Source organism: Pithys albifrons, chromosome 33, assembly GCF_047495875.1.
Source record: "Pithys albifrons albifrons isolate INPA30051 chromosome 33, PitAlb_v1, whole genome shotgun sequence".
Classification (NCBI taxonomy): domain Eukaryota; kingdom Metazoa; phylum Chordata; class Aves; order Passeriformes; family Thamnophilidae; genus Pithys; species Pithys albifrons.
The window spans coordinates 1,034,852-1,059,086 of record NC_092490.1 but is presented as its reverse complement, the minus strand read 5'-3'; the positions used below and the strand labels follow the sequence as shown (position 1 = coordinate 1,059,086).

Below are 24,235 nucleotides of genomic sequence, written 5' to 3'. Positions count from 1 at the left end.
TAACGTGAAACTGCTGTACTATGTCTTGGATAAAAGGAGAAGCTTTGTTCTGGAGCCTGAAAGTTCAGGTCAAGATTTAAAACAACACACATTCCTGAAGAATAGATCTATACATGAATTTTTTTTAGAAATCCTTGTCTTGATCTTTCAAACTCCATCTGGGTTGAATGATACTGCTATGAGGTCAAGATGTTTGCCCACAGGTCCAGCTCTTGAATTTCTCTTTCATTTTGTGGTCTGGAAGAGAGGAGACTGATGACTGCTACCACATGGGTTTGCAGCCAAAAAAATGAGCATGGCACAACCAGCACTGTACTCACCTTGGTTTTGTTTTTCCTTTTGTTCCTTATTCATTAAAAAGTGTTTAAAAAGAGGATTATTGATGAGATTTTAAACTAAAAGCATGAAAAGATGCCGGTGTGCCCTGGGAATCTACTGCAAATGATCCATTATTAACAGTTCATCAGAAAGGCCACAGAGTGAGCAGAATCCACAGTTTGGGTTATCCCCACATAGTCACAATTTCTCCCAGCCCCTGTAACTGGGTCATTGTATTAATCCATTGGACTCTACATTTTGCTGGATCCTTACCCCTGAGAAGACCAGAAAACCAGGACGTGCTGTTATTTTGGTGCAGTGAGAGCAGCATTATGTTCTTGCCCCAAAGTGCCTTTGACAGCAGCAAAGTTTCCTCTGAGGGACCTGTAGAGATTGAGGGCTCTTCTGTAGGGACTCCTGAAATCTGGGAAACTTTGCATCAGCTTCTCTCTGAGGGAGGTTTTGTGGTTCCTTTTGCAGGAGCTTTTACAGTGCATTGCCCTCGTGGGCAGCCAATGGAAAGAAAATATTTTGTTGTCCTTCCTTTACAAATTTGTTAGTCACTCTTTTGTTCTGGGGTGGAGGTGTCAGGAGAAAATGTGGAGAATGAAGGAGTGGTTACACAGAAATCTGAAATAATCCTGTCTTTGCAAGAATCAGAAAAAAAAATTGTGTTTCCAGAAAAAGGAAGAATTAGGCCAAAAGGCTGCAGTGGGAGCATTGCTTGCTGCTGAGCTCCAAGACAGGCTGCAAATGGTGGCACTCCTTTGCTTCTGAGCATGGGCATGTCTGAAAGATTCAGGTGGAGCTTTGGAATGTGCAGGAGAGAGGGAGAATCTTACAGGGAGATTTGCAGGATGTAGAACCCATTACAAAGCCTTGTAACTCAAACTTCCTGTGTTCAGGGAAGCCGCTGAGAGACAATGAGCCAGTCTGTTGTTCTGAGAAAGAGCAAAACATCAGGTTTGCATTGACAGCTGATGATGAGGAAGGAACAGACTGACCCTTAATTAAAGCTGAAACCACCAATATGTGCCAGGGTCAGCAAACTGCTGCTAAACTGGCACCGTGTGTGGCTCCCAAGATATCAAAGCCTGGCCCTGGATCAGGGGAGATGGAAATCCAGTCACTATTAATGCAGTGGGATGCTGAGGGGCTGGAGCCACTTCCCAGATGGCACAAAGTTAAACCACTGGAGCAAAGGCAGCACGTGTTATCTGCCCAACTGATAAGGTCAGTTCATGGCTCCAGGGGGAGGAGCAGAAACCTCCTAAAACCCCTTAAAAAAACCCAGCACAAGGGGCAGCTCTTCCTGAATTTTTCCCAGAAGTCTCACTGCCTCTGAACAGGAAATTAATGGGAGGAGACCCCCTGAAAAGATGGGGCAAACAACAACAGCAGTGCAGAGAGCACTGCATGGAAGAGGAGTTAAAACTCCACCTGAGAGATCCCAAGTTCATGCAGTCAAACCACTTGATTCACTAAGGAGTAGCTTTTTTGGGGAGGTTTGAGTAGTTTTCTTTTTCCAGGAATTCCAGCAGCTCCCACTGAAGATCAAAGGAACCATCTGGGACTGGGGGAACTGCCAGCAGATGTGCAGGAGAAGGCTCACAGAAAGCAGCCAATGGGTGATGAGCATCTCTCCCTCAGGATGTGTCACCTTTTCACTGTCAGCATTTCAGGCTCAATTTGCTGCTTTAGGAGCATTATCCCAGCCTGCCTTTGAGTAATCAGTCTCTATTTGGCCAAATTTTACCTTTTCTTTTTATAGTGACTTGCCAACAGGTGAGATGGAGCTGTTTGTAATCAACAAAACTTTTATTCACCCCTTAATTTGTAGTAATTAATATTTTTGTTGTTTGGTGGTGGTTTCATTGAGAGGGATGCATTGGGAGATCAAGTATTAGCAGGACTATATTTAAAAACCCTTTTAACCATTTTTATTTACATTTGCTTAATTAATTTATTCTTTTTATTAAAAATGTGGAATGGAGTGGAATAATCTCTTAGTCTTCTCTTATGGAGAGATACTTACATTTCAACCACTTGAGAACTAAAAAAGACAACCCAGTTTAATTTAAGAGTTTGTACAAGAGATTTTGCATATTTGAAATCATACAGTTATGTAACAATATTCCCAGTTCTTCCTCAGAAGTCTTCAGATTTATTATGATAATTTGTCTTAATTTTACAGAGATTTTCACATGTGAACTAAAAGATTTTAACAGAATAAAAGAAACTATTCCATGGGAAATGGTTGCGACCCCCTTTCCTGAATCAAAAGGAGTTTCAGCTTTGGACTGCAAATGGGACATGGATAAAATACAGGAAAACCTTTCCCCAGCTCCCAAGACCTGTAACCAGTTTAGGAAATACTTGCACTCTGCACCACTGACATTTCTCAGTTGTGGGTGCAGCTTTGTGGAACATTAATTGGAAAGGAATGTTGTGAAGATAAATTGTGACAGAGAAGAAAATCCCAGAAAATCCGACCTGGAATCTGTTTTGGGGGACCCTCAGCACCAAGGAGACAGCAGATCCAGACCCACAGGACACCACTGGGTTTCCATGGAGTGGGGATACATTTCCTGTTTTAACTTTTCTCTGTCACCCTCTTTCCCTCCCCCTCTCCTTTTTCCTATTTCTTCCTATTTCTCTTTCTTTGCCTCACATTTACTCTTAAATAAAATCCATCCTCTTGACTTTGGCATCTGGTCCTCTTTGCACCTTAATTTGGGCAGAGACATTTCTAACAATTTTAATAACTGGATGATAACCCCAATCAGAGCCCCTTCACAGCACAGATGGAGAGAAAGTCCCCACAGTGCACCTGAGAGGTGTGTCAGGGGAAACCGTGTGGATCAGTCCTGTCTCAAGCAAAGGCAAACCTATCTGTGGGATTGATTTTGCCCAAGGACAAAGTTGCACTTGGTGGGTAATTCAGAAAAATAGGGAAACATGGTGTGTACCTGAAGAGGACCTATTTGTGGTGTAAAACTGTCTGTTCCATTGTTCCTATTTGTGTATAATATTGGATAGAGAGGTGCAGAGTTAATGTGTTATTCAGAGCATACTGGGGAAAAGAGAAAAAAAAATAGAAGGGAATAGAGTGGTGGATAATGTCCTGGGTGACACAAAACTTCTGGTAATCTCCTTCTCTTTCCTCTGCTCTCAAAAAATTCCTGCTAATTGGGAGTGGGAGGGGAATTTGAGATTAAATAAGGGTGGTCCTGTTCTCCTGGCAGAAGAATGTTTCCCGAGTTGTGAATGGTTGGAATGCTGATGACTCAGGCAGTGCAGGTGGAGCTGATGATGTGCAAAGTGACCCCCAAGGTTCTGAGGGTGTGCACACCTGCCAGCTCAGGCTCCAGGTAGGTGTGTTTTCCTTGGCCTTGCACAGGGACTGAGCTGTGATAACTCCCCCCTGGGAGCACTGAGACAATTCCCACACATGGCCTGGAGATTTTCACCTCTGCTAATGGGCCATCATGGATCCAACCTATGTTTTCCTCTGCATCTTTTAATAACAGTATTATTTCAGATTTCTCTGTAACCACTCCTTCATTCTCCACATTTTCTCCTGCCACCTCCATCCCAGGGGCAGAAGGCTGGCTAAAAATTTTTTAAAGGACAACAAAATATTTTCTTTCCATTGGCTGCACAGCACAGCCATGTTCACCAAAAGTTCCTGCAGAAGGAATCTCAAAACCTCCCTCAGAGAGAAGCTGAGACAAATTTTCCAAGAGTTCAGGAGTCCCTAGAGAGGACAAGGAAGAGACCTGCATTTTTCATGATGTGAAAAAAACCCAAATTTATACATTTATCAGTATAAATACAGAGCCCACCCAAGCCCTCAAGCTACAAGCTGGGTGTGAGAGAACCTTGGGAGGCACTGGAATGTTTCTGTCTTCACACCAATGAGTCACCTTTGATAACTCCCCTCTGGGGAGGCATCAACACATTCACACCCACCCTGAGGGCTCATCTCTGCTAATGGGCCATTAGGGGCTGGAACAATAGGCAGCTGCAATGACTCACACCATCAAAGACTCCAAAAATATCCAATGATTCACAGGGTCAAATCACCCATTGTGGAAGTCCCCACCCTGGGTGAGGTGCAGGGCATTCCCACTTGAACCTGAGCAAGTCAAATCATCAGGGATTGGCATTTCTGGTATCACTATTTGGATCCAGAGAGGGACGATAACTTTAACAGAACTGCAACAGCCACTCATGACCAGACTACAACCTTCATCCTCACCAGAAGGTTTCCTTTCCTTTTACTGTGAATTCAGGAATACCACGTGGCACTCAGCACAGGGGCTAATGAAGACCATAATGTTTATGCCCCAGGAGGGTGGGTTATACAATTGGTTTTTTTGAGTGTTCAAGCAAGTTTTTCTCTGTATAATTGCATTTATTGTAATCTTTCTAGTAAATTGCATCTCTGACTTTTAAACTTTCTTGACTCAGATTAATTTATCCCTTACAGCATAACCTTTAAACCCTGTGCCCCAGAGCATCATCCAAACACTCCTGGACTCAGTGAATGACTTTTGAAAATCTAGGGAGGGAAAACGAAAGAGAGCAAACTGGTCACCCTATGTTAAAAGCTCTCCCTATTTCCCCCTCTTTCACCTCCTCATGAGGATCAGACTTTGCTCAGCCCAGAAAGGCTAAAAAACAGCTTCTCCTGAGCAACAAAATCTACATGTCCAAAGACAGCATTCCAAGCCGTCTAGGTCCAGAGTTATCTACCACAAGCACCAGAGAATCAGAAGGAAAAATAAAAAGGTAGAAACTGTTTTCCCCCACAGGGTATCTCAGCAAAAAAGGAGCTTCTGGTGGTAAGATTTTCTTTGCTTCTAAAAGCAACCTTGGCTTTTCCCCAACATTTTTGTATCGCTTTCTGTACCTCTTAGCAGTTAAATTAAAAAAAATAGGAAAAGAAAGGGAAAAAAAACAAACAAAAAAAACAAAACAGGATTTGGTATAATCAACTAACTTGTAAACGTTGTAATTTGGTTTGGGGAAAATATTTGAACCTAAATTGTTGGGTTTTTTTTCTCTGCAGTATTTAAGCAGATGAAACACATCCACATTGGGAACTGCCCTGCAAGTACTTGGAATATGGAAAGAGGTTTCAGAGCAGCTCACATCTCCTCAGGCATCAGCGGGCAAAGTGTTTATAGACTTGAAAACCAAACTTCCTTGTGAGCCCTGTTTAGCAGAGACCTGGTGACCCACGTTTCAGGTGATCCATGCTGGGCACAGACCTGGTGACCCACATTTCAGGTGATCCATGCTGGGCACAGACCTGCTGACTCACATTCTGGGTGTTCCATGCTGGGCAGTGCACTGGGTTTGCATGGGCAGGTTTTGGTAGTGGCGGGGCTTAAGGGGTGGGTTCTGTGAGCAGCTGCCAGAAGCTTCTCCCATGTCCAGCACCTGACCTGACTCCTGAAGGTGAGGGTGACCCAAGTTCTTTTTAATCCACCCCATGGGGAAGATCATATTTACTTTATCAATATATCTGTAGATGTAGGGTTTAGAACAGTTCTGTGTGCATGGAAAGTAGGTTTGGAGCAGTTTGGGTTCTTGTCTGTAGTGAAATAAAAGCATAAAAATCCCACTTTCCTTTCCTGGCTGAAAGCCCAGCTTGTCCCCTCCAGGGGTGGGTGTTCCCCCCTCAGCCCCTTGGTGGTTCCTTTGCCCATGGGTAGCAAAGCACCCACTGCTGTTACAGCTGGAGAGTGTTGGAGCCCTGAACCATCAACATTCCAGTCTCTTCCAGCTTTGCACCCTAAAAGCTGAAAAGGGTCGATCTCTCTCCTCAAAGCAGCCCAATCCAAATGAAAATGGCTCAATCCCACCCTAAAATTATTATTGTTTTTCTTATTTTCTCTATGAAATTCTGGGGCAGGCAGTTCCAAACTTCAGCTCTCAGCAGGCTGAGGCTTGGTCTTGCACTTCTGCCTTTGCTCAGCCAGAACATTTTCAAAGTTTAATGAGTGTTTATCATCCCTCACAGGAGGGAGGACACTGAACCCTTCCACAAATGAAGAAAACTAGTATAAAAAATTCAGAGAACACTGAACAAAAGAAATACCTTTTGCTTTCATTCATCCTTTTCATGTACTTCTCTTCTGCTTTCTTACAATCGATGTTATCCACAACAGCAATTCTGTAGGTGATGGCCTAAAAAATGCATCTGATTGAATAAGAATCATTCCATAAAACTAAATCAAAAAGGAGTGATTTGAAACTCTCTCAGATGAGCACAGTTTAGGAAAAGGGCTCCTCAGTCACTTAGAAAACTTGGCTGATGCTGCTCATTGTGTGCCTGAAATTTTTAAATAAATAATAAAAATTCGTCTTACATGTCCTAGTTCAGCAGGTGGGACCAGTTTATCCCTGTGTGGATGATCAAAGCTGTGTATTCCACAGCCTCTATTCAGTTCCCAAAAGTTGTTAAGAATGGAGCATTTGCAGCAGCTGCCCAGGGCACAGCTGAACCCTCAGGCTGGGAGCTGGGTGTGAAAGACATCTGTGAGATAAGAGCTGGGATAACTCCCCTGCAGGGAGTCGTTAGCACCTTGACACCCAGCCTGAGGGGGCGTGGCTGCTAATGGGCCATCAAGGGTTCCAAAATACCCCCTGACTCCCAGAGTTAATCACCCATTGTGTGACTCCCCGCCCAGGGGGAGGAACTGGCTGCCCCCTGGGGGTACATGTCTTAGGGGAAGACTTCAGGGGACACTCATCGATTGAGAGGAGGACCAACACCTCGACAGGAGGAGACCACCACCTTCAACCAGCCTGTGACCACCACTCTCCACCAGATTGCAACTGTCAGCTGCACCAACAGGTTTGCCACTTTGGACTTTTCCTTTGGACTTGGGGGAGCCACACAGGGTTCAGCACAGGGGCTAACAAACTCCTTTGTCCTTGTGCCCCAGGGGGCTGGGTTAAAGGTCTGGGCTCCTGTGGGTGAAAACCAAATTTTCTCTTTCTGCCATTGCATTTCTTGTAATATTGTCATTAAATTGTAACTCTGACTTACAATCTCCTTTGTGTTGTGTTCATTTCTGCTGCCAGTTTACCTTAAAACCAGCACACCTCCCAACCTGGGGCTTCAACTACCCTCTGGAAGGATCTGAGCTGTGACCACCACTGGGACAGGACCACAGACACCACTGGGTGAGGACCAATGTCTTGACTGCCTGTCCCAGCAGCACAGCCTGACTGCAGTGCTGACTCTCAAGGTTCCTGCCAGGATTTTGGGGTGTGGGGCAGGTGAATCCTATGGAAGGGGGGCCATTCTGTCTCTGTGCTGTGACCACATGTGTTTTATGGGGTGGGGGGGAGGCTGGGCACTAACTTGACTGGACAGAGTGGGCTTGGCTTGGGAAATTTCTCCTCATGAGTTGGTTTAGCCCAGTTTTCTGAGTATAGTTTTCCGCATTTCTTGTTGGTAAAGAGGGTTTGGTGTTTTTTTTTTCCTTTTCTAGATGTATTTGTTCACTCATTCTGCATTGCAGAAACCTTATTAAGGAATCCTAGGCATGGGACTTCTGTCCAAGATAACCCCTCCCCTCCAAATTGTCTGAAAGACCCTGATGTCTTTCTAGAGATAGATTTTAGCGCAGAAACCTCCAGTCAATGTGGTAACATGGGGTTTTTTACCTCCCTAAAAGGATTTCTCATATCCAAACCTTGACAGGATGGAGCAGGAGGCCGCAGGGAAGAGGAAGATGCCCCGGTAGCCCCAGGCAGGTGAGGAGGAAGTCAGTGCCCCTTTGCCCCTCTCTTGTGCTGCATCTTCCAGCCCAGCATGGCCCAGGCTGCAGGACAACCCCGCTGCTGACACCGTGCAGGAGGAAAACTGTCACGATGCGGGAAACAAGAGACACTCAATGTGAGAATCAACAAGCTTCGATTTATTATCAAGAAACAGGCTCTTTTATGTCATAATGATAATTACTTCATACATATGATAATTAAGCTATACATAATATAATTCTAAGCTTATGATTGGATAACAAAGGTATGCAACCTTAAGACCCTTGAGGTTAAACATTGCTAAACTTAAAGACGGCTTGTCTGCTCGCAGATCCTGCTTTAATGTTCTAAGATCCTGTTTTCAATGGCTCGTGGTTTCTGGTCGTTAATTCTGCTTCGTCTGCACAATGGTTGTGCTAAGTTCTACATTTCTGTGGTCCATGTACCAGAAATATCTAACTGTTCCATACCTACATGTCCCTTTTCAGCTAGCCATGACTCCACAGAAGAGAATAAAAAATTAAAACGCAAATCAAATACAAATTACACACTAAGTAAAAAAGGTAGCAAGAGCAAACAGAAAAATATTCTACTTCCCTAGAAAAGATAATAAACTGCTGGAGGGCCTTGGTCTCTTTCCAGGAGCTCTGAGCTTCACCCCAAGTCTTTGCTCATCCAGCAGGAAGAAGAAGGAAGACCCCTCCTCCCTCTCTTTTTCTATCTGAGATGATGTCAGAATATGGTAGGCAATATCACTGGCCTGTAGAAGTCTGGGGAAGTGTGATCCAGTCAGTCTGCCAGGCCTCCCTTTATTTCTTTTCCAGTCATCCTCCTCCAACCCAGAGAGGCTCCTCCTTCTAGGCTTGTGTAACTGCAGCACATTTCACATCCATGGATACCCTGTGCAACAGTTTCCATGGCTAAGCCCACCGCTCAGCCACAAGCCCATCCATATATTTCATCTCTTCCTTGATGGCTCGAGGTGTCCTGGCCATGAAAAATTCCCTCTTGTGCTGCCAATGTCAAGGCACCTGAGCCCCTTCAATGCCAGCAGTCTGAGCCACCTGATGGTTGTTCTGCTGTTCTTCAGGGGCCTGACTCTTGGGTACAGGAGCACCCCTATGACACACCTTCACAGCAGGTGCCCCACCCTGGCACTGATACCTTTGCCACAAGGCAGCAGCCCAGATGGGATTCACCCTGTTCTGCCAGTTCTTCTGCTGCCATTGCTGCACCCACTCCACAGGGCATCTGGCATCATCATTAGTGGGAGCAGAGAAGGGATCTGCTGGAGTCCTGACCTCCAGTTTTAAGATGAGAAGTTGCAGGGAGCAGCCCGAGAGCTGCAGGGCAGCTGCTCGAGGTGATGACAGGACAGAGGGAGCTGTGCAGGCCTGGAGGGGCACAGGGGTTTGCCCTGTGCTGGCTCAGGAGCAGCTGGATGTGCCTCCTGCTGTGCCGGGGGGTGTGTGTGTGTGCCCTGCTGGGCACAGTGAGGAGCATCTGCAGCTGCCCCTTGTGCCAGGGTTGTGTCTGCTTTTGGTGCTGGGTGCAGAGAGGCCAATTGGGCTCCTCTTGTGGCGCCAGGGGTGGCAGGATTGGGAAGTGCCCTCTGTGCTGCTGTTGAGTGCTGGGTAGGGCTGGCTGGTTCTGTGTGTGTGACAGTGTGCCCTGGGCCCTGAAGTGTCACAGTGTGCCCTGGGTTCCAGGTGGCCCTGCAGTGTCACAATGTCCTCTAGGTTCTCGAACTCCCTGCAGTGTCACATTGTCCCCTGGGTTCCAGGAGGTCCTCCTGTGTCACAATGACCCCTCAGAACCCTGAGGCCTGGCATTTATATCCCTTGCAATATTGGGGCACTTTGGGGCACCAAAACAGATGGAAGAGATTGAGCCATTGAAGAGTATCCAAGGGAGGCAACCAAGATGGGATAGAGCCTGTAGGGGCAGTGTTTGAAGAGCAGCTGGGGGCACTTTTTATGTCGAGATGCACAAGAGGAGACTGAGGGGAAAACTCATTGCAAGTACAAATTCCTGGGCAGGAGCAGAGGAGGGGCAGGCACTGCTGTCTGCTCTGTGGGGACCAGGGATAGCACCCAGGGAATGGCCTGCAGTTGTGTCAGGGCAGGGTCAGGTTGGACCTTCCAAAGAGGTTCTTTCCCCAAGGGGTGGTGGGCACTGACCAGGCTCCCCAGGGCAATGGGAACAGCCCCAAGGCTGCCAGAGCTCCAGGAGGGTTTGGATGATGCTCTGGAGCACAGGGTGTGACTCTTGGGGATGGGTCTGTGCAGGGCTGAGGGTTTGGACTCCATGATCCTTGTGGATCCTTTCCCACTCATCACATTCTGGCATTGTGTGACACCAGCTGGGCTGATCCCAGTGCGCAATGACTCCCATACCCTCCCAAAATACTGTGGATTCTCCCTGTGTGGGGAGGGGTCCCAGCCTCACCCCAGCAGGTCTGGAGGAAGGGGAGACACCCTCCTACAGGTAACTTGTAAATGAATGTGGGTCCCCCACAAGCCACGTCCAACACGGCAGAATTGGGGATTATAACCCCCCTCAGGCAGCAGTGGAGCCAGGGGGCCACTGCAACACCCAGAATGAGGGGGGACGGGAGGGAGGAACTCTGAGGAGCCATTTAGAACCACTAAAACAGACATAAAACAATAGGATATTTCCGTCAATAGAGTCATCTCATCCCCCTGATTGCAAGAGGGTCAACTCAGCCCAAGAAAATAAGAAGCAAAACCCTCAAAAGATATTTAAAGGCCCCTGAACTGCTGCAAAGCAGCAGGATCCCCTCAGAAAGAGCTCTCTGTGTCCCTCTCTGTGGGTTCCCACTCCAAGTGCTGATGTCACATGTCCCCCACACTCCCTCACATTACCCTCCTCACGATAGGAGGGCACCACAGAAGCTCCCTCAGTTTTTCCACACACCCCATCTCACGTTTCCCAAATCCCATCCCATTCCCCTCCAAGTCCCATCCCAACCCTCCCAATTTGCATCCAAGCCCTCCCAATTCTACCCCATTTTCCTGGGTTTGTAGCATCCCTTCTCCTGCTGATGACTCTCCTCAAGTGGTTCAAATTGGATTAAACCATTTTGGGATGGGATTGAGTCATTTCAAGTTGGCATGGAGCCATTTTGGGGTGGGATTGAGGTGTTTTCTACTGACAGAACAATCCCTCTCAGATATTGGACTGCAAAATGATGGAGGAATACATGTCAGTACGTCTGGACACCTCCCATTTGGGGAAAACTCTCCCAAATCCCCACAGATCCCTGAAATCTTCCTGAATATCCCCTTTTAATCCCAAATTCCTGCCCCAATTCCCAAGAGAATGGTGGAAATTTAGATGTCTTTGTTCAATTTCTTTATTTTAACTCCAATTTCAGGTGATTTTAAGAGACGAAGATGGATCAAATAAACTAAAAAAACCCTGAATCATTGAATGTCCGTGGGGTTGGGTTGGGTGGCCTTTAGAGAATTAGAATTATAGAATTATTTAGTTTGGAAAATATCTCAAACCCCATTCAGGATTACTTTTAGCCACCAGAAGAACTAAGTGAGAGCAGGGGAGATTTTCAGGGTCAAAAGTCAGCAAATCCCCCTTCCCAATGAATTTCACACATCAGTCTCTGTCCCCACGTGGGATGATTCTGACTTAGCAAAATGCCAATTAAGCATTTCAGAGGAAAAGTCCCTCCTCCTCCCCCACCCTCCTCCCACCCCAAAAAAACCTCAACAAACAAACAACAGATGATAGTTCAGTAGATTATGGAATATTAAACAGAATAGAGAGAAAAAGTAAAACCCAAATAAAATACACACTACACACTAAGAATAAAAGGTAGAAAGAGAAATAATAAAAAAATTCTACTTCCCTAGAAAAGATAATAAACTGCTGGAGGGCCTTGGTCTCTTCCCAGAAGCTCTGAGCTTCACCCCAAGTCTTTGCTCATCCAGCAGGAAGAAGAAGGAAGACCCCTCCTCCCTCTCTTTTTCTATCTGAGATGACATCAGAATATGGTAGGCAATATCATTGGCCTGTAGAAGTCAACTGGCCTGACCTGGTTCAAGTCAGCTGATTGTCCAAGGCCTGCACTAGAAAAGAAAGCCTAAATCTGGGCCTAACAAAACCCATGACACCATGGATGTTCCTCCCGCTTTGTGAATTCAAGTGCCCACAGAGAACCAGGATGATGAGGAGAACACCAGCCAGGTGTGTTCGTAACGTGGATCACTGGGAATGTGTTTCATGAGTTCTGTTCAAAAGGTGGTTCTTGTGATGGGTGATGGAGTTGGAGCAGCAGATAAAGCTCTTCCCACATTTAGGGCACGGATAGGGCTTCCCTTACTGGTGGGTGCGTTGGTGTTTGGTCAAGTTGGAGCTGTCGCTGAAGCTCTTCCCGCACTCGTCACACTTGTAAGGCCGCTCTCCAGTGTGGATACGACGGTGGGTGATGAGGTTGGAGTTGCGGTTGAATCTCTTCCCGCAGTCGGTGCAGCGGAAAGGCCTCTCCCTGGTGTGTATTCGCTGATGCCTGAGGAGACGTGAGCTGGTCTGAAACCTCTTCCCACACTCAGAACACTCGTAGGGCCTCTCCCCAGTGTGGTTCATCTGGTGGATGACAAGCTCAGAGTTCTGCCTAAAGCTTTTCCCACACTCCCCACAAAGATAAGGCCTCTCTCCGGTGTGGATACGCTGGTGAGCAATGAGGTTGGAGTTGTCATTGAATCTCTTTCCGCAGTCGGTGCAGCAGAAGGGCCTCTCCCCCGTGTGTGTGCGCTGATGCACGAGGAGATTGGAGCTGGTCCGACACCTCTTCCCACATCGAGTACACTCATAGGGATATTCCCCAGTGTGGATGCTCTTGTGTCTTTTAAGGTTGGATGTGCGATTGAAGCTCTTCCCACATTCCTCACATGTGTAAGGCCTTTCCCCAGTGTGGATGTGCTGATGGCGGATCAGATGGGAGCTCTGGCTGAAGCTCTTCTCACATTCCAAGCACTTGTAGCGCTTCTCCCTTCTCTGAAGCTGCTGCTGCACCACCAGGTCAGAGCTCTGGCTCAATCTCTGACTGCCTTCCCAGGACACGTTGGGTGTTTCCTCTTCGGACGTCTCTGGTCTCGTCTTGGAGCTCCTCTTCCTGTAGGATCCCTGTGGCGTTTCTTCCCCAGTGACTTCCTGCACCGTGGCACTGTTCAAAACAGCCTCTGCAGTTGCAGTCTGGTGGAGAGTGGTGGTCACAGGCTGGTTGAAGGTGGTGGTATCCTCCTGTCGAGGTGTTGGTCCTCCTCTCAAACCAACGAGTGTCCCCTGAGGTCTTCCCCCAGGATATGTACCCCAGGGAGCAGCCAGTCCCTCCCCCTGGGCGGGGAGTCACACAATGGGTGATTAACTCTGGGAGTCAGGGGGTACTTTGGAACCCCTGATGGCCCATTAGCAGCCACGCCCCCTCAGGCTGGGTGTCAAGGTGCTAACGACTCCCTGCAGGGGAGTTATCCCAGCTCTTATCTCACAGATGTCTTTCACACCCAGCTCCCAGCCTGAGGGGTCAGCTGTGCCCTGGGCAGCTGCTGCAAATGCTCCATTGTTAACAGTTTTTGGGAAATGAATAGAGGGTGTGGAATACACAGCCTTGATCATCCACACAGGGATAAACTGGTCCCAACTGCTGAACTAGGACATGTAGGACAAATTTTTATTATTTATTTAAAATTTTCAGGCACACAATGAGCAGCATCAGCCAAGTTTTCTAAGTGACTGAGGAGCCCTTTTCCTAAACTGTGCTCATCTGAGAGAGATTCAAATCCCTCCTTTTTGATTTAGTTTTATGGAATGATTCTCTTTCAATGAGATTTTTTTTTAGGCCATCACCTACAAAATTGCTGTTGTGGATAACATTGATTATAGGAAAGCAGAAAAGAAGTACATGAAAAGGACAAATGAAAGCAAAAGTTATTTCTCTCTTTCAGTGTTCTCTGAATTTTTCATACTAGTTTTCTTCTTTTGTGGAAGGGTTCAGTGTCCTCCTTCCTGTGAGGGAAAGTAAACACTCATTAAACACTGAAAATATTCTGGCTGAGCAAAGGCCGCAGTGCAAGACCAAGCCTCAGCCTGCTGAGAGCTGAGGTTTGGCACTGGCTGCCCCAGAATTCCATAGAGAAGATAAGAACAATGATAATTTTAGGGAGGGATTGAGCCATTTTCAGTGGGATTGGGCTGCTTTGAGGAGACAGATCGACCCTTCTCAGCTTTTGGGGTGCAAAGCTGGGAGAGACTGGAATGTTGATGGTTCATGGCTCCAACACTCTCCAGCTGCAAAAGCAGTGGGTTCTTTGCTACCCATGGGCAAAGGAACTACCCAGGAGCAGAGGGGGGAACACCCACCCCTGGAGGGGACAGGCTGGGCTTGGAGACAGGGAAGGAAAGTGGGACTTTTATGCTTTTCTATCACTACAGACGGGAACCAAAACTGCTCCAAACCTACTTTCCATGCACACAAAACTGTTCTAAACCCTACATCTACAGATATATTGATAAAGTAAATCTAATCTTCCCCAGGGGGTGGATTAAAAAGAACTTTGGTCACCCTCACCTTCAGGGGTCAGGTCAGGTGCTGGACATGGGGGAAGCTTCTGGCAGCTGCTCACAGAACCCAACCCTGGAGCCCCCCCACTACCAAAACCTGGCCATGCAAACCCAATGCACTGCCCAGTATGGAACACCCAGAATGTGGGTCAGCAGCTCTGTGCCCAGTGTGGAACACCCAGAATGTGGGTCAGCAGGTCAGTGCCCAGCATGGATCAGCTGGAACGTGAGTCACCAGGTCTCTGCTAAACAGGGCTCACAAGGAATTTTTTTTATCAAGTCTTTAACCACTTTGTCCACTGATGCTTGAGGAGATGTGAGCTGCTCTGAAACCTCTTTCCATATTCCAGATACTTGCAGGGCAATTCCCAGTGTGGATGTGTTTCATTCGCTTAAATACTGCAGAGAAAAAAAAAAAAAAACACTTTTGGTTCAAATATTTTCTCCAAACAAAAATAAAACTTTTCCAAGTTAGTTGTTTATACCAAAACTGTTTTTTTCTTGTTTGTTTTGCTTTTTGTTTTCTCTCCTGTTTTTTTTTTTTTTAATTAGTTAGAGTTGCAGAAAGAGCTACAAAAATGTTGGGGAAAAGCCAAGGTTTCTTTGAGAAGCACAGAAAAATCTTACTACCAGAAGCTCCTTTTTTGATGACATACCCTGTGGGGGAGAACAGTTTCTACCTTTTATTTTCTTCTCTTTCTCTGGCGCTTGTGGTAGATATCTCTGGCCCCAAGCGGCTTGGAATTCTGTCTTTGGAAACGTAGAGCTGTTGCTCAGGAGAAGCTGTTTTTTAGCCTTTCTGGGCTGAGCAAAGGCTTGTCCTCATGAAGAGGTGAGAGAGGGGGAAGTAGGGAGAGATTTTCCCATGGGGTTACCACTTTGCTCTCTTTCATTTTCCCTGCCTGAATTTTCAAAAGTCCTTCTCTGAGTCCAGGAGTGTTGGGATGATGCTCTGGGGCACAGGGTTTAAAGGTTATGCTGTAAGGGAGAAGTTAACCTGAGTCAAGAAAGTTATAAGTTGAAGATGGAATTTACTAGAAAGATTAAAATAAATGTAATGATACAGAGAAAAACTTGTTTCAGCCCTCAATAAACCAATTGTATAACCCATCTCGCTGGGGCATGAACATTATGGTCTTCATTAGCCCCTGTGCTGAGTGCCACGTGGTATCCCTGAATTCACAGCAAAAGGAAAGGAAACCTTTTGGTGAGGATGATGGTCCCAGTCTGGTCAAGAGTGGCTGTTGCAGTTCTGTTAAAGTCTTAGTCCCTCTGGATCCAAATAGTGATACCAGAAATGCCAATCCCTGAAGATTTGACATGCTCAGGTTCAGGTGGGAATGCCCTGCACCTCACCCAGGCTGGGGACTTCAGCAGTGGGTGATTTGACCCTGTGAATCCTGGGATATTTCTGGAGTCTTTGATGGTCTGGGTCATTGCAGCTGCCTATTGTTCCAGCCCCTAATGGCCCATTAGCAGAGATGAGCCCTCAGGGTGGGTGTGAATGTGTTGATGCCTCCCCAGAGGGGAGTTATCACAGGTGATTCATTGGTGTGAAGACACAAACATTCCTGTGCCTCCCAGGGTTCTCTCACACCCAGCTTGTACTCTGAGGGCTTGGGTAGGCTCTGTATTTATACTGATAAATGTATAAATTTGGAATTTTTTCACATCTTCCAAAATGCAGCTCTGTTCCTTGTCTTCTGTAGGGACTCCTGAACTCTTGGAAAATTTGTCTCAGCTTCTCTCTGAGGGAGGTTTTGAGATTCCTTCTGCAGGAACTTTTGGAGAACATGGCTGTGCTGGGCAGCCAATGGAAAGAAAATATTTTGTTGTCCTTTAAAAATTTTTAGCCACCCTTCTACCCCTGGGGTGGAGGTGGCAGGAGAAAATGTGGAGAATGAAGGAGTGGTTACACAGAAATCTGAAATAATCCTGTTATTATAAGACAGAGAGAAAAAAATAGGGTGGATCCATGATGGCCCATTAGCAGAGGTGAAAATCTCCAGGCCATGTGTGGGAATTGTCTCAGTGCTCCCAGGGGGGAGTTATCACAGCTCAGTCCCTGTGCAAGGCCGAGGAAAACACACCTACCTGGAGCCTGAGCTGGCAGGTGTGCACACCCTCAGAACCTTGGGGGTCACTTTGCACATCATCAGCTCCACCTGCACTGTCTGAGTCATCAGCATTCCAGCCTTTCACACCTGGGCACACATTCTTCTGCCAGGAGAACAGGACCACCCTTATTTAATCTCAAATTCCCCTCCCACTCCCAATTAGCAGGCATTTTGGGGGAACAGAGAAAAGAGAAGGAGGATACCAGAAGTTTTGTGTCACCCAGAACATTATCCACCACTCTATTCCCTTTTCTTTTTTTTCCCTTTTCCCCAGTATGCCCTGAATAACACATTAACTCTGCACCTCTATATCCAATATTACACACAAATAGGAACAATGGAACAGGCAGTTTTACACCACAAATAGGTCCTCTTCAGGTACACACCATGTTTCCCTGTTTTTCTCTATTACCCACGAAGTGCAACTTTGTCCTTGAGCAAAATCAATCCTACAGATGGGTTTGCCTTTGCTTGAGACAGGACTGATCCACACGGTTTCCCCTGACACACCTCTCAGGTGCACTGTGGGGACTTTCTCTCCATCTGTGCTGTGAAGGGGCTCTGATTGGGGTTATCATCCAGTTACTAAAATTATTAGAAATATCTCTGCCCAAATTAAGGTGCAAAGAGGACCAGATGCCAAAGTCAAGAGGATGGATTTTATTTAAGAGTGAATGTGAGGCAAAGAAAGAGAAATAGAAAGAAATAGGAAAAAGGAGAGGGGGAGGGAAAGAGGGTGAGAGAGAAAAGTTAAAACAGGAAATGTATCCCCACTCCATGGAACCCCGTGGTGTCCTGTGGGTCTGGATCTGCTGTCTCCTTGGTGCTGAGGGTCCCCCAAAACAGAGTCCAGGTCGGATTTTCTGGGATTTTTCTCTCTGTCACAATTTATCTTCACAACATTCCTTTCCAATTAATGTTCCACAAAGCTGCACCCACAACTGAGAAATGTCAGTGGTGCAGAGTGCAAGTATTTCCTAAACTGGTTACAGGTCTTGGGAGCTGGGAAAAGGTTTTCCTGTATTTTATCCTTGTCCCATTTGCAGTCCAAAGCTGAAACTCCTTCTGATTTAGGAAGGGGGTCTCAATCATTTCCCATGGAATAGTTTCTTTTATTCTGTTAAAACCTTTTAGATCTCATGTCAAAATCTCTGAAAGGTTTAGACAAATCATCATGATACATCCGACGTCTTATGAAGGGGAACTGGGAAGGTTGATACCTATTTGTATGATTTCAAACATGCAAATCGCTTGTGCCAACTCCCAAATTAAACTGAGTAGTCTTTTTTAGTTCTCAAGTGATTGAATTTAAAGTATCTCTCCATAAGAGAAGACTGAGAGATTATTCCACTTCATTCTTTTATTTTTAGTATAATCAAAAAATAAGCTAGAAAAATTAAATAAGATTTCATCAAAATGTTTGTTTTATACAGGACTGCTAATATTTGATCTTCCAATGAATCCCTCTCAATGAAAACACCAAGAAACCATGAGAAAAATTATTTAGAAGAAGTACAGGAAAATTTAAATTTTTGTTGGTTCCACACAGCTCCATCTCACCTGTTGGCAGGTCCCTATAAAAAGAGAAGTGAAAATTTCACCCAGTAGAGACGGATTATTCAAAGACAGGCTGGGATAATGCTCCTAAAGCAGCAACTTCAGTCTGAAATGTTGACAGTCACAAGGTGACACATCCTGAGGGAAAGGTGCTCATCACCCCTTGGCTGCTTTCTGTGAGCCTTCTCCTGCACATCTACTGGCAGTTCCCCCAGTCCCAGCTGGTTCCTTTGATCTTCAGTGGGGAGTGCTGGAATTCCTGGAAAAAGAAAACTATACAAACAACCCTAAAAAAGCTACTCCTTAGTGAATCATGTGGTTCAACTGCATGAACTTGGGATCTCTCAGGTGCAGTTTTAACTCCTCTTCCATGCAGTGCTCTCTGCACTGCTGTTGTTGTTTCCCCCATCTTTTCAGGGGGTCTCCTCCCATTAATTTCCTGTTCAGAGGCAGTGAGACTGCTTGTAAAAATTCAATAAGATCTGCCCCTTGTGCTGGGTTTCTTTGAGGGTTCTCAGGAGGCTTCTGCTCCTCACCCTGGAGCCATGAACTGACCTTATCAGTTGGGCAGATAACACGTGCTCTGTTTGCTCCAGTGGTTTAACTTTGTGACATCTGGGAAGTGGCTCCAGCCCCTCAGCATCCCACTGCATTAATAGTGACTGGATTTCCATCTCCCCTGATCCAGGGCCAGGCTTTGATATCTTGGGAGCCACACACGGTGCCAGTTTAGCAGCAGTTTGCTGACCCTGGCACACAGTGGTTGTTTCAGCTTTAATTAAGGGTCAATCTGCTCCTTCCTCATCATCAGCTGTCAATGCAAACCTGATGTTTTGCTCTTTCTCAGAACAACAGACTGGCTCATTGTCTCTCAGCTGCTCCCCTGAACACAGGAAGTTTGAGTTACAAGGCTTTGTTACGGGTTCTACATCCTGCAAATCTCCCTGGAAGATTCTCCCTCTCTCCTGCACATTCCAAAGCTCCACCTGAAACTTTCAGACATGTCCATGCTCAGCAGCAAAGCAGTGCCACCATTTGCAGCCTGTCTTGGAGCTCAGCAGCAAGCAATGCTCCTGGTGCAGCCTTTTGGCCTAATTCTTCCTTTTTCTGGAAATACGTTTTTTTTTCTGACTCTTGCAAAGACAGGATTATTTCAGATTTCTTTGTAACCAGTCCTTCATTCCCCACAGTTTCTCCTGCCACCTCCACCCCAGAACATAAGAGATATTAAGAAATTTTTAGATGAAGGACAACAAAATATTTTCTTTCCATTGGCTGTCCATGAGGGCCATGCTCTGTAAAAGCTCCTGCAGAAGGAACCACAAAACCTCCCTCAGAGAGAAGCTGAGGCAAAGTTTCCAGATTTCAGGACTCCCTACAGAAGAGTCCTCAGTCTTCACAGGTCCCTCAGAGGAAGTTGTGCTGCTGTCAAAGGCACTTTGGGGCAAGAACATAACGCTGCTCTCACTGTAATAAAATAACAGCACGTCCTGGTTTTCTGGTCTTCTCAGGGGCGAGGATCCAGCAAAATGTAGAGTCCAATGGATTAATACACTGGCCCAGTTACAGGGGCTGGGAGCAATTGTGACTATGTGGGGATAACCCAAACTGTGGATTCTGCACACTCTGTGGCCTTTCTGATGAACTGTTAATAATGGATCATTTGCAGTAGCTGCCCAGGGCACAGCAGAACCTTTTTCATGCTTTTAGTTTTAATCTCATCAATAATCCACTTTTTAAACACTTTTGAATGAATACTGAAGAAAAGTAAAAACAAAATCAGGGTGAGTACAGTGCTGGTTGTGCCATGCTCATTCTTTTGGCTACATACCCATCTGGTAGCAGTCACCAGTGTCTTCTCTTCCAGACCACAGAATGAAAGAGAAATTCAGAAAGTGGACCTGTGGCAAACATCATGGTCTCATAGCAGTATCATTCAACCCAGATGCAATTTAAAACATCAAGACAAGGATTTCTAACCAAATTCATGTACAGATCTATTCTTCAGGAATGTGTGTTGTTTTAAATCCTGACCTGAATTTTCAGGCTCCAGAACAAAACTTTTCCTTTTATCCAAGACATAGTACAGCAGTTTCAGGTTACACAAATTCCTCTCTGCTCAGAAACACACTAATAGCAAAGAAGTTGTCACCTAAAGCAAGGTTGAACTAAGACAGGAATCCTTCTGGCAGGTGAAAGACTGCTGCTTTATTCACTTAGCTTTAGAATCTTTTAACTTGTAGTTCATTCCCAAAGAAGATGATGGAAGAACTCCAGCCCATTTCCAAGTGTTACAAATCTGTATACGGTACCACATTGAACTTCTATAATGAAGGTTTAAAATGACTTCCAAGTGTGAAGGATTCCCAGGTATGTTGATAGACAAGGAACAGAGCTGCATTTTAGAAGATGTGAAAAAAACCCCCAAATTTATACATTTATCAATATTATCTTAAGGCCCACCCAAGCCCTCTGGCTACAATCTGAGTGTTTGAGAACCCTGGGAGGCACAGGAATGTTTGTGCCTTCACACCAATGAGTCACCTGTGATAACTCCCCTCTGGGGAGGCATCAACACATTCACACCCACACTGAGGGCTCATCTCTGCTAATGGGCCATTAGGGGCTGGAACAATAGGCAGCTGCAATGACTCACACCATCAAAGACTCTAAAAATATCCCATGACTCCCAGGGTCAAATCACCCATGGTGGATGTCCCCAGCCTGGGTGAGGTGCAGGGCATTCCCACTTGAACCTGAGCATGTCAAATATTCAGGGATTGGTATTTCTGGTACCACTATTTGGATCCAGAGAGGGACTAAGACTTTAACAGAACTCAACAGCCACTCTTGACCAGACTGTGACCATCATCCTCACCAAAAGGTTTCCTTCCCTTTTACTGTGAATTCAGGGATACCAAGTGGTATTCAGCACAGTGGCTAATGAAGACCATAATGTCCTTGTTCTAGTAGGATGGGTTATAAAATTGGGTTTTTTGAGTGTTCAAACAAGTTTTCCTCTGTATCATTGCATCTCTTGTAATCTTTCTAGTAAATTGCATATCCAACTTATAACTTTCTTGACTCAGGTTAATTTCTCCCTTACAGCATAACCTTTACCCCTGTGCCCCAGAGCATAACCCAAACACTCCTGGACTCAGAGAAGGACTTTTGAAAATTCAGGGAGGGAAAATGGAAGAGAGCAAAGTGGTAACCCCATGGGAAAAGCTCTCCCTACTTCCCCCTCTCTCACCTCCTCATGCGGACCAGATTTTGCTCAGCCCGGGAAGGCTAAAAAACAGCTTCTCCTAAGCAACAACTCTACATATCCAAAGACAGCATTCCAGGCCTCTTGAGGCCAGAGATATCTACCACAAGAGCCAGAGAATCAGAAGGAAAAAAACAAGGTAGAAACTGTTTTTCCCCACAGGGTATCTCAGCAAAAATGTGGCTTCTGGTTGTAAACTTTTTCTTTGCTTCTAAAAGCAACCTTGGCTTTTCCCAAACCTCTTTCTGCACCTGTTAGCAATTAAATAAAAAAAAAAAAAAAGAAAAAAAAGAAAAACAAAAAAAGAGAAACATGACTTGGTATAAACAACGCCCTTACAAAAGTTTTAATTTCGTTTGGGGAAAATATTTGAACCAAAAGTGTTGGTTTTTTTTTTGTTCTCTGCACTACAAACGGATGAAACACATCCACATTGGGAACTGCCCTGCAAGTTATTGGAATATGGAAAGAGATTTCAGAGCAGCTCACATCTCCTCAAGCATCAGTGGACAAAGGCGGTAAAGACTTGATAACCAAAATTCCTTGTGAGCCCTGTTAAGCAGAGACCTGCTGACCCACGTTCCAGGTGCTCCATGTTGGGCACAGACCTGGTGACCCACGTTCCAGGTGATCCATGTTGGGCACAGATTGCTGATCCACGTTCAGGGGTTCCATGCTGGGAAGTGCATTGGATTTTCATGGCCAGATTTTGGTAGTGGGGGGGCTTCAGGGTTGGGTTCTGTGAGCAGCTGCCAGAAGCTTCCCCCATGTCCAGCACCTGACCTGACCCATGAAGGTGAGGGTGACACAAATACATTTTAATCCACCCCATGGGAAAGGTTAGATTTACTTTATCAACATATCTGTAGATGTAGGGTTTAGAACAGTTTTGTGTGCATGGAAAGTAGGTTTGGAGCAGTTTTGGTTCTTGTCTCTAGTGATAGAAAAGCATAAAAATCCCACTTTCCTTCCCTGGCTCCAAGCCAAGCCTGTCCCCTCCAGGGGTGGGTGTTCCCCCCTCTGCTCCTGGGTGGTTCCTTTGCCCATGGGTAGCAAAGCACCCACTGCTTTTGCAGCTGGAGAGTATTGGAGCCCTGAACCATCAACATTCCAGTCTCTGCCAGCTTTGCACCCCAAAAGCTGGGAAGGGTCGATCTGTCTCCTCAAAGCAGCCCAATCCCACTGAAAATGGCTCAATCCCACCGACAATGGTCAATCCCACCCCAAAATTATCATTGTTCTTATTTTCTCTCTGGAATTCTCTGGCAGCCAGTGCAAAACCTCAGCTCTCAGCAGGCTGAGGCTTGGTCTTGCACTTCTGCCTTTGCTGAGCAAGAACATTTTCAGTGTTTAATGAGTGTTTATCATCCCTCACAGGAGGGAGGACACTGAACCCTTCCACAAAAAGAGAAAACTAGTATAAAAAATTCAGAGAATACTGAAAGAAAGAAATAACTTTTGCTCTCATTTGTCTTTCCATTTACTTCTCTTCTGCTTTCCTATAATCACTGTTATCCACAACAGCAAGTCTGTAGGTGATGGCCAAAAAAAAGCATCGAGAATGAAAATCATTTAATAAACCTAAATCAAAAATGAGGGATTTGAAACTCTCTCAGATGAGCACAGTTCAGAAAACGGCTCCTCAGTCCCTTAGAAATCTTGGCTGATGCTGCTCATTGTGTACCTGAAAATTTTAAATAAAAAATTAAAAATTGTCTTACATGTCCTAGTTTAGTAGGTGGGACCAGTTTATCCCTGTGTGGATGATCAAAGCTGTGTATTCCACACCCTCTATTCATTTCCCAAAAACTGTTAACAATGGAGCATTTGCAGCAGCTGCCCAGGGCACAGCTGACCCCTCAGGCTGGGAGCTGGGTGTGAAAGACATCTGTGAGATAAGAGCTGGGATAACTCCCCTGCAGGGAGTCGTTAGCACCTTGACACCCAGCCTGAGGGGGCGTGGCTGCTAATGGGCCATCAAGGGTTCCAAAATACCCCCTGACTCCCAGAGTTAATCACCCATTGTGTGACTCCCCGCCCAGGGGGAGGGACTGGCTGCTCCCTGGGGTACATAATCTTGGGGGAAGACCTCAGGGGACACTCGTTGGTTTGAGAGGAGGACCAACACCTCGACAGGAGGAGACCACCACCTTCAACCAGCCTGTGACCACCACTCTCCACCAGACTGCAACTGTCAGCTGCTCCAACAGGTTTGCCACTTTGGACTTTTCCTTTGGACTTGGGGGAGCCACTCAGGGTTGAGCACAGGGGCTAACAAACCCCTTTGTGCTTGTGCCCCAGGGGGCTGGGTTATACTGCTGGGCTTTTGTGGGTTAAACCCAATTTTTCACTTTGTGCCATTGCATTTCTTGTAATACTTTCATCAAATTGTAACTCTGACTTATAATCTCCTTTGTGTTGTGTTCATTTCTCCTGCCAGTTTACCTTTAAACCAGCACACCTCCCCACTTGGAGCTTCCACCACCCTCTGGAAGGATCTGAGCTGTGACCACCACTGGGACAGGACCACAGACACCACTGGGTGAGGACCACTGGCTTGACTGCCTGTCCCAGCAGCACAGCCTGACTGCAGTGC

At 46.0% G+C, this 24,235-nt stretch overlaps 2 protein-coding genes across 2 annotated transcripts in view; one reads left to right on the top strand and one right to left on the bottom strand.

The window, feature by feature from the left end:
- The window catches only part of LOC139684162 (uncharacterized), a 1,455,962-nt gene that overhangs the window by 433,137 nt on the left and 998,590 nt on the right, over positions 1 to 24,235 (top strand).
- The window catches only part of LOC139684161 (uncharacterized), a 1,434,678-nt gene that overhangs the window by 473,285 nt on the left and 937,158 nt on the right, over positions 1 to 24,235 (bottom strand). Inside the window, 1 exon segment of the mRNA XM_071579762.1 lies at positions 12,384 to 13,187. Coding sequence (XP_071435863.1) covers positions 12,384 to 13,187 — 804 coding nt within the window.